At 30.9% G+C, this 11,667-nt stretch overlaps 1 protein-coding gene and 1 pseudogene across 1 annotated transcript; one reads left to right on the forward strand and one right to left on the reverse strand.

Annotated features, from left to right (window-relative positions):
- The first annotated feature begins 1,985 nt into the window (after positions 1-1,985).
- Positions 1,986-3,851, forward strand: LOC120190855 (phosphoglycerate mutase-like protein 1). Its single transcript, XM_039193894.1, has 9 exons — positions 1,986-2,068; positions 2,206-2,313; positions 2,416-2,495; positions 2,628-2,763; positions 2,857-2,931; positions 3,019-3,107; positions 3,187-3,306; positions 3,431-3,475; positions 3,567-3,851. The coding sequence occupies exons 1-9, from the start codon at positions 2,009-2,011 to the stop codon at positions 3,646-3,648; spliced, it is 795 nt and encodes a 264-aa protein (XP_039049825.1). The 5' UTR covers positions 1,986-2,008; the 3' UTR covers positions 3,649-3,851.
- Positions 3,852-3,980: 129 nt separating this feature from the next.
- On the reverse strand, positions 3,981-7,949 carry LOC120190856 (annotated as a pseudogene).
- Between the last annotated feature and the right edge of the window lie 3,718 nt (positions 7,950-11,667).

Genomic DNA, 11,667 nt, shown 5'->3' on the forward strand with positions numbered 1-11,667 from the left:
CTTACCTTTGTATAGTTACCACGTAAACAATATCGGTATTGTTCATGCAGTATCGATAGTGTAAGAACAATATCGGTACTACGTACCCAGAAAATCTGTTTTGTGCTCAAATTCTAGTTTAATGGACTTTGAATTATTTTTGAGAACTTTGAAAAAATTCAATCAAATCCAAAAACATCTTGCCTTAATTTGTTATATCAAAATATTATAAAACATGATTCAACAATTATTAAAATATTTTTATTTTAAAAGATAATTTATATCATTACAAGAATGTATCTTTTTATACTTTCATATATTTTTATATAAAATAATTTTATTTGAAAATCAAAAATAAAATTACTAAATATATCCGCAAACCTTTTTATCAAATTTCATTGATTATTTATTTATTTAATTTAAAAAAATAGAAATTTTTTGTTCACTAATATTATAAGTGACAAAATATTATATTAACTATAATAGTTAAAACTTTATTAGGGGTTCAACAACATCCTACCTACCCTGAAATTGGGTTTAGTGATTCTTTTAGGAAAACCATGTAATGGTAGTCGTTCAAATTCAATAGTACATATCAGCATATTAAATGCATTGTTAACTATTTAGGGAAATACTACAATATTAAATATAGGGAGAGGGGAGGAAATAATTGAGAGAATTTCTCAGAAAAAAGTATATATTATATAATTAATTGTTGATTCAATAATAATGCAACTATGATATGTGACATTTATTTATTTTATTTTTTGAAAATTGATATGTGACATATAAAAAACAATGATATGGTAGATACATTGAGAGTGTTTGACTGTTTCCTAAGTTGTGTGGCTTTCACCGTGTAGACCGTCAATCGCGTTTTCAAAGAAAATCAAAAGCTATGAATCAAAGAAGGAAAAATATAGTTGCTTCACACGTATGCACACGTTTTCTTTCAAGACAAGGAAACCAAATAACCCCTGTTTCTACGATGCATGGATTGACATAATATTCAATGTACAAACAACCTAAACTCATAACACTAATTTAGCATTCATGTAATAAATCCAAACATACATGGATAAACTGAGTTAAATATTTTTATATAAAATAATTATTTTTGTTCTTCTAATTTTTTTTGTAAGTTTGTATGTTAAAAAATAATAAGTTCGTCCCTTAATATAAAATTATATGTACGTCCCTACAAACACATATTGTAATCTTCAAATCAATACCTTAACAAAACAATAATAAATTGATATTTAATCTAATTATTTCACATAATAATTTTTAAAAAATGACTTCAGCCAAATTCATTAATTTAAATTTCAACATGTATGATTTTTTTATTGATCACGGTATTTTTTTGAGAAAAAAAATAATAATTGAACAATATTACTTTCCTTCCAAGTTTTCAAAGTTTCAACAACTTTCATTCAATATTACTGTTCCTTTGATTTATTCATTTTCCTGGGTATTTTCTGGTAAGAAAGGCTAAGACTTGCCTTTTCTTTGCATGTAAACTGTATTGATTTTTCTACGAAATGTTTAAGCATTTTAAAGGTTTTATTATATATTTCTTTGAATATAGATTAATATAGGGAAATTATAATATTATGTATATATATAGACGATTATATGTTTGAAAAGTTGTTGAGAAATATACATGCATTGGGAAGTCAGAGGGACAATTTTCAAAGTCCCTCCACCGTTCTTCCTCTTAAGTTCCATCATTTTTCCTTCCTTTTTACTGCAGAATATGGCCTCATAATTATACCATTATTATATATTCAATCAGGCGTCACGTAGAAATATGAACCAACCTAGAAAATTACTCAAAGCTCTCTCTCCCTCATATATATATATATATATATATATAAGTGTTTAGGCTGCAGCGTGTTACAATATAACTTTGCATTACAATTACTCGTTTCTAGCAAGTCATTAATAGGATATCCCATTCTGTTTCTGCTCCATTAAGCATTTCCCAATCACAAGCTTAAATTCAGTTTCCATTTGCACAAATCAAGTTATGAATACTGCAGCTGCTCAGTTTCCGTACCCATGGCAGCGTTGCAAAATTATTCACTTGGTATGTTTTGTTTATAAAGGCGGCTCTGTTATTTAATTCTATTTTTTATTTTAGCAAAGAGCTGATAATGTAAACCATTTAAGCTGACCCCTAGTATTAATAAGGTTTTTATTATTATTATTATTATTATTATTTAGGTGAGGCATGGACAAGCTATGCATAATGTAGAAGGAGACAAGGACCGTAAAGCACTGTTGTCTGATCACCTATTTGATGCACAACTCTCCCCTTTGGGATTGCAGCAGGTAATATAATAATAACCAATGGCTTCTTATGGATCCTCAAAACCTGAATCAACTCTAATCTAAATGTATAATCATGTTTAATGTTTCCATTCCTTTTTCCAGGTTTGTAAACTTCGCAATGATGTTCATGCTAGTGGGCTTCTTAAGAAGATTGACTTAGTCATCACTTCCCCTTTGTACAGGTAAAAAAAAAAGAGAACAACCCGATTTTCCTGACTGAATTTTCAAACTCCGTTGTTAAAGATTCATAATTCTTGTTATATACACCAAGCTAACGATGGTTGATGGTACAATGATCACTGATTCACTACTAGGACCATGCAAACTGCTATGGGGGTATTTGGTAGTGAAAGCCAGGCTGATGGAGGGAACAATGACAAGTTTTCTGCAATCCCCAGTGGTCTCAATTGCCCCCCAATTATGGCTGTGGAGCTTTGTCGAGATCGCCTGGTATGGCTTAAATATAATTTATAATTACCCTAAACCATATTGGGAAATTTATATTTGAAAATGCTTAGCATTCCTTTAATTCACTGTATGCAGGGCCAGCGACCTTGTGATATGAGGCGGAGGGTCAGCGAGTGTCAAGATCTTTTCCCTTCAATTGATTTTACAATGGCAAGTTCTTTAGCCATAATATATTTATCAGTGTTTGAAGTATGTATTGTTTTTGTATATGTTTTGATATTTGATGGTATGGATCAGATGGATAGCGAAGAAGACAGCATGTGGAATCCGGACGTCCGAGAGTCTGAAGATGAAATGGCTGCACGGATGGTCCTTTTTATGGAATGGTAACAATTTTCTTCACAACAATCATAAATAACTTGGCGATGTTTATTATTAGTTGATAAATTGTACCCCCATTTACAGGTTGTGGACAAGGCCAGAGCAGGAGATAGTGATTGTGAGCCATGGCATAATCCTTCAGCATATATTGTATGTACTTGGAAATGACTGTCATCCGACAGTTAGATCCGCCTTATGCAAACGGTACTCACCCTTCCTTAAACATTAATTCATTTTCTTTCAACCCAACCGGTGTTTGCTCGGTTGATATCATTGTCGTTACAGTATTTTAAAGGCTATTGAATTATCTGTTTTATTTTTTTAATAGCTTCGACAATTGTGAGCTCCGTTCGGTGGTCATTGTGGATAAAAGGTAATCAAGCATTTTTGTTTGCAAATTTAGAGTTGAGCGAGGCATCCAAAATGCGTCGTATTGTATGCTTACTGTTTTCAACATATTGCAGCCTCAGGGTGGCGGATTCACCGCTTTGCTCACCAAGAGAAGTTGCAAAACTGAATGTTTCAAGAGGGGAAGTTTCCAACTAACTGGGGTTGGGTCACTTTCGAGACAAAATGCTCACCACTCAACTCTCCAAGGATTCTTTAATCTCTTCATCGAATTTGTATTCTTTAATATTTCTTCATTTCTCTCTTTAATTTTAAAAGCGATTTGACAAAAAAGAAGTCTGTTTGTATTACAAAATAATTGACTGAAAAAAATGTATCTTTTCATTACAAAATAATTACTACACTCATTTCATTAATCAAGTTTTCATGTTTATTATCTTATTCATGTTCTGTTGTACCCTGTCAAAATGAACGCACAACAGGCATCAGCCAAGTTTCAGAGTAACAAAATCGTATGATATTTGATTCTGAAAATACTTCATATTACCACCAAATGTTCACACAGTGCACTATGATTTTCTGACAAAAATGGAACCTACTAAGACTGAGAGGAGAAGGATGATGATGGCGGCAATGAAGTTGACATTGGATGACTCGATGGCTTTCTGGCTAGTTCCTTTGCTAGTAATATCTCTGTTTTTTTCTTGGGAAGAGTTCTACGTCGAACAGTAAGGGAGGACTACATCCCGAAATGATCTGGCGGTCACTCTAACGGATTCTTCTTCGAGCTCCAAGATTTTTGAGGCATCATTTGGGGCTTCCATGGACATCAACTCAGCACAATGGTCTTTTAAAACCTACAAGAGCATGAAAACATCAAACTAGAACGATTACTAAATAAATACAACAGTATAAAGACAGGTGGAATACTCATTTATCAAATATTGAACACGTAAAAGTATCATCGACACAATTAAACAAAGGAGAACCTTAAATGTTTCAGATGGTTGAAGATAGTCGCTGATAAACGTACCGGCCAACCACGGTACAAAGACCCTCCGAGGTAATGAAAGATTGCAGTTTCATCTGAATACATCAACTTCCGTTATTCCAACTTGTTAATAGTACAAGAATAATGAAAATTTGCTTGGAAACTAAGGAAAGAAAACACATATAGGAATTGAAAATAATGATTTATGAATGAATACAGAAAAGTATATGCTATTTTGTTAGTCGCTTGTGTACAATTTCTGCTTATGTATTCAGTAATGCAGCCACAAAATAGTTAAACAATAAATTCAAATTCCAAATTTATTAGCATGAAGCCATGATGATAATAATGTACAGTAAATAAGAAAGCCTACAGCAAAGATCTAAGCAAAAGAAAGTATCACTCCTCAAATTGATTGAAAGATAAAAGAGAAAATAATAAATTGAATGATAGTAAATAAGTATTCTAATTAGAGTTAGGTTCTTTTGATAAAATAAAGACTTATCAACAATGCTAATACACCTCAAGGAGTGTAAAACAAGTTGGGAAACCGGCTTTTCAGACAATGGGTCATTTCTTGTTTCCTTAATTACATCGTCATTTGGCCATACATTTTCATCCACTTTATCACAAATTATATCCAGCCTGCTTAGCAAACTCCTGATGATATCATCCTGATCAGAGCCATAAACAATTGCATAAGAAAAGAACACCAAGCACATGTCACTCAAGTGAATAAGGCCGTTTATTCTTCTGGGATTGAGAACATACAAATAACTTCTGAATGTTAACATTTCAAGTTCTTATTTCTATGCTGAAGAATTACAAGGTGTCTTTAAGAAATTGACTAGTCATGACTCGTATAAATGAAGAGAAACTACAACTCAATAAAAACGAAAGGAAGATAAAACATAGTATATGCTTGTTTAAAGCATATCACCAAATACAGTATGACATGTCAATTAAGAGAAAATAATAGCTACATGAAAAAGCCAGCACCATGCATACATAAGCACAATTTACAACTGAGAGGTATGCTAACTCTAATTTAAAACATATATGACATAAGGTGGAAAGAGACTCTTCAGACCAAAGTTTTAGGGTTAGCATGTCTTTTGATCTGCAAGAGAATGTTAGAGTCTCGGTGCACACATTTGTACTGAATTTGTCAACATCAACTCAACGAAATCAGATAATTTCATATATTTTCCAAAATTTCTATTCCAATCACAACCAGTCAGATAAACATTTGAAACATATCTAACTTGCACATTGTTATCTTACATAAAGATGCAACATCTAATCCCATTTATTTCTTAGGATGAAAATTTACATCCCAACCCTTCTCTAGAATATATATTATAAAAAAAAAAAGAACAAGTTGTTATCCAAACCAAGAAATGGGTACCTTTATATCAGCAACAGCCTGTGAAATTGGTTCCTTTGAATTCAAGAATGAAAAGGAACATACAGAACCAGTACGATTGACAATACCTACAACATCTTTCTGGCTGCATGCTTCACAAAATTTAAGCAAATTATTAAATGTTAGATTTAACAGTATAACAAACATGAAAATATAATTGAGTTCAAAATTCCAGAGAACCTCCGATGTACATATCCTTCATGAATGGTAGAAGCAACTCAACTTCATGCAAACCATCTGTTGTGCAAGTTTCATCATTAACAACCTAATTATAAAAAGATCAGAACAATTATCAGTAGAAAGGTGAGGGATTTATTAAAAAGGAATAGATATTATTCCATAATTATAGAAGATTAATAATGAATAAGATGCTCTGAGATTCAAAAGGTTGATTAGAGTAATTCTCACAAGGTTCCCATCGATCATGGCTTTTGCACCTCGCAGCTCTTGAACATAATTTGAAATTCCATTACGGTGAACACCAACAAGTGTCTAGGGTTTTTTTTTTTGATAAAATAATGCCTCATTAAAAACCTCCTTCTTATCCTACATGTTACAAACATAACATGAAGGACATTGGAAGGAGGAAAAGAGTGCCTCTAACTTTTATTAATTAGAACAATACACCTCCACACCTCAACAGCTAACAACTTCTTACAAAACAGAAAACCATAAATAAGAAAACAAAACACACCCTGAAACATAACATGATGCTTTCTCTTGATATATAGGCAGCCTGGGTAACATATACCATTGTTAATAAAAAAATGACTACACATTATTTTGATTCTAAAACAGTAGGTAGGAAAATGTCAACATAAGTATGTAGAGAACCAACAACGTGAAAAGAGAAACCAAGTTGCAAATTAAGAGATGCTAAGAAAGAAGAGTGAACTTCACTTGTACACAAGGACAAATTTAACCGGTATTCTCAAACCAAATAATAGAGCTCTGTGACATTACAGATTTGATTAAGATAAAAAATAATAGGTAATACAGGTTACCTGAGATCAAAGTTGTAGAAGCACTTAAAAGTTTGAAGAGAAGTTAAGACCCTTCCCATTCTGAGGTCACAAAGCCGTAAGCTGCTTGATGACAGTGTACAATTTCGACAGTCCATCTACCAAAAAAGTGTAATTTTCAGATCAAAATTAAAACTGAACTTTAAAAACTGGGGAACGTGAAACAGCAATAAAAAATAATGACTACAGGTCTAGTTCTTCTAAAATACCTCCTTGGGCTATAACATATGTGAATAAGCAATCTTTCATCTAGGTCATCCTCCAAAAGGGATACTGCTTCAGCAATTCCCTTCACAGTCTGCAAAAGCCATTGCATTTTATTAAACGAAAAACATGCCAAGGAGAAAGAAAAATACCTGACAAACTTCGCTAAAAATGAAACAGAGATACCGAGAAATACTTGACAAAGCACCATGGTAGAATTTTTGAATGCGACCACACTAGCCCACACATAAATGCCGATTACTTTGACTCCGCCCACCATCATTCGTGATACCTTGATTCAATAACATTCTCATAATTTTTGGGAGGGGGGGAATCAAATCCATTTCACTAATTCAAAATAAACAAAGAAACAAGAAACGCACTTGGCGAGCATGTTCAGCGACCCAATCCTTGTCGATTACCAAAGAAGAAGAAGAAGAAGAATCAGAGGACTGAGGTTTGGGTTTCGATCCCTTTTTCCTATTGTCCTTGGCTGGCTCCAAAACCGAACAAGCGGATTGTCCGTCATCGTTTTGAGGAGTGAGTATTAGATCGTACACGAAGCCGCGATCAAGACCGGAGCTGAGTTTCCCTATCACGAGACCAACCTGCATTCGAACGGGCGAATATGATTTTTTTCGTGAAATTCGTCAGAATCCATCCATCTATGTGATTTGATATTGGAAAGAAAAGGGATTGGACCTGAGCCGGAACTGAAGATTGGGAAAGACGATCCTCGGCCTGCTGGAGTTGGCTTTCCTCTCCGACCACTGCTTTCACCATGATTTTGACTTCAGTGAACAACAGATCAAAGTCGAACCACTTGGGATTTCAAAGTTAACAGTAGGGGGGAGGGCTACTCCTACAAGCAGTGTTTTATAATTAGGGTAACCTACATATTTAATAATCCAATTATTGTCTTTATTTTATTTTGATTATCTATTTTTTTAAAATTATATCTAAAATTATATTTTTATTTTTTTCTATCGCCCATAGTAAAAAAATGGAATTATTTATGTGATAATTTTTATTTTAAATTTATTTATACAATTTATTTTAAAATATTATCAATTAAATATATGGACATGTATTTTTTAAAAAATAATCTATTTATATTAAAACTGAAACATATTTTAATTAAAAAAAAATCTCCCACTTTCGACCATTCCATCTTCTTCATAAATCTTAACCTTTAAATGCAAATTTTGGTTGTTTTCATGAGAAAATAAAGCTTCCTTCTCCTTTAAATCTCATATAGTTTAAATTTTCAACTTGACTTTTAATTTTTCTAAATTAATTGTTAAATTAAATTAAACATTATTCAAAATTTTAATTTTTTTTAATAAATTCTAATCTTACTTAGAGTGGAGACTTTAGGGGAAGGAAATAGAGTGTTCTTAACGGGTTCAAAACCCATAATTTAAATAAACATGAGTGAATATATATGAGTAACTTGATCAACCGACCAAATATACTTACACAAAAAAAATTAATTAAAAACTCTAGATTATAGGGTTTCTTCACGCATATAAGATAGTGAAAAAAAAAGATTTCCCAATGTAAAACACCCACCATATTATCTCCTGAACTAGAGTCGATGATACAGTGTCATGGGAAAAACGTTGAGAACACCATACGACTTCATTTCGTCGATGGAAAACACATGGATTGTCATACGTCTTCAGTTTTATAGAGCAAAAAGAAAAATGGTCAGTGATTGAAAAGTCGTGCATTAATCTTAGAATCTTCTCCAAATCACATAGAATGTTATGTGTCTCTCTAAATTCATTATAACAAATACTCTAATCTGAAAAATAATCGATGAGATGAATTATTTAGAGAATTTTTTTTCAAATACAGTATTATAGCCATTTTCCCGTATTAAAGAGATTCCTTTTCATATTTTCTTTTATGAATTTATAAAGTTCAAAGGTCCTTCAAGAGATCCAAACCATGAAAATAAAATATTTTATGAAAAAAGTGATGGTTCTAATGAAGAAGCTATCAAACCACTAATGATAGAGGAATTTTAAGTCAAAATTTATATTTTTAAAGTTAATTTTATAAAATTTCAAACTGTAGCATTCTAGTTGGCAAAAAACAATGATAAATAATTAAATGTATTTCTAAAACACATAAATAATGAAACCAATGCATTTAGTGTATTCCATTTCCAGTTTACCACCTAAATTAACGTACGAATGCACACGTGGAATAAAGGTGTATGTATGGATTCATTGCCTGACACCGGAATATGATAAATTTCCAACATAAGAACTTTTAGTATCTGTTTGTTTGGGGGCACACGTGGAATAAAGGTGTATTTATGGAGGCATTGCCTGACACCGGAATATGATAAATTTCCAGCATAAGAACTTTTAGTATCTGTTTGTTTGCCGGATTAATTACGGAATTGATTTTTTTTTAATTCTATATTTGTTTGATGTAAAATATTTTATAGAAAATATTTTTATCATCTTTTAGTATTTGGTTGGAGGAAAATTGATTAGTTAACGTAAAATATTTTCATGGTCAATAATTTTTTTTTGTGTTTTCTGAAAAATGACTTACGGTCTGATTTTACGTAAGTCATTTTCTGAACTTTTCACTTTAAAGAATAAATACTCAAAATAATTTTATTTTATAAATTTGATATTAATAAAATGTTTTAATATTATTTTAATCAAAATATTAATTATTAAAATATTTAAAATATATTTATAATATTTAATAATATAATATTATATTTTAATATTATAATAAAATTCTCAATTATATTATAATAATATAAGATATTATGTTTTTATTTTAATAATATATAATAAATTATTATTAAAATTTATATTATTTATTAATTTTATAGAAATAATATTATTAAATTATTAATAATGAATAATATTATTTATATATTTAATATTAACATATTAATCTAATAATATTTTATTTCAATAAAATATACCAATATTAATTTTTTATTAGTAAAATTATAAAAATAATATTTAATAATAAATAAATTATTTTAGTATTTTAAAAATAATAATATTAAGTTTTATTATAAATAATAATATTTATTATATTTAATATTTGTAATAAATAATTTTAAAAAATTCATCAACTAGTGAAAAAAAGATTTAAACAACATCTTCCAAACATTGTAAAACGTTTTCTAGAAAATATTTTTCATAAAAATATTATTCATTTTACGGAAAATATTTTTCGGAAAACGTTTTCCAGAAATGTAATTCATTTTTTAGAATTCAATTTCCAGAAAACTAATTACAGCCAAACAACAGACCATTAGTTGGCCTTGCAACTGATACTAATATTTATTTATAATACTAATTATTTTAATAATAACGACAACTAATGAAGGTTAGCGTCATTTCTGTGTTTTTCTAAAATGTATTTGATCCTCTCTCCCAACTCAACCTTCAAGTGGATTAGATAACAGTTGTTATTTTATATGACTTGGACTTTAAGGGGCCGTTTAAGCTGAATAGACTTCAAATTTGAGTAATGGGGTAGAGTTAGGGGTATAATTAAATAGAGTGTTAGACGGATTTTTTTTTGTAAATCGTTCGTATAAAGTTCGTTTTATTAAGTTAACTAAACGAACGGACAAGATTAGAGATGTACTTGATTCGTTTATACTCTTGAACAAGTTTGTTGACTTATTTATAAGCTCGTTTATTCAGTTTTCGTTTTCCTTTTATTTATTTACATTTTAAATATGAGAAAATAACCTCAGTGATAAAAAATGCCTTATAATATACGATTTTAACCAATATTTTTTTGGATTTGCCAAAATGACCAACTAAATCGTAATGCGATCGATAATTCGCAACGCGATCTCCGGTATCGCAAATCAGTTTCCAGATTCGCAACGCGATTCTGACTATCGCATTGCGATTTTCCAAATTCGCGTTGCGATTTTCCTAATTCGCAATGCGAATACATAAATCGCAATGCGAATACGTAAATCGCAATGCGAATACATAAATCACAATGCGAATACGTAAATCGCAATGCGAATATGTAAATCGCAACGCGAATCTGACTATCGCAATGCGATTTACATAGCGCCATTCGTATCCAACGCGTATTTTTTTTCAAATTCCAAACACGAATATATTAATATATCGGAACACTGAACCGTCCACAATATATCCCATAATCGCAACTCATAACCTAAAACCCTAAATCACAACTCAGACTCATCTCTATCTCTCACTCTCTAAGGCGACATCTGTCCCCATCTCCGACGAAATCAGTACCCATCTCCAACGATATCAGTCTCCATTTCCGGCGAAATCATCCACGGTCAGAAATGGAAAATCAACCAAATCAACCACCGAGGGTTAGTTTTTTTAATTATTTTTATTTTGAAAATTTTGCATTATTATTAGGTTTTTCATATTGAAATTGATGATAAGTTTACTGGTGTTTTCAATAATAGATTAACCATTTCACTTAGATTGCTTATTATATTCATTTGATTGCTGCCAATACTACTAAACTGTTTAGTCTTTAACCTTGTGAAGTTAGTATTTGTCTTTGTTTTGTCTTTTGGTTGA

Source organism: Hibiscus syriacus, unplaced genomic scaffold (assembly GCF_006381635.1).
Source record: "Hibiscus syriacus cultivar Baekdansim isolate YM2019G1 unplaced genomic scaffold, ASM638163v2 tig00116964_pilon, whole genome shotgun sequence".
NCBI lineage: Eukaryota > Viridiplantae > Streptophyta > Magnoliopsida > Malvales > Malvaceae > Hibiscus > Hibiscus syriacus.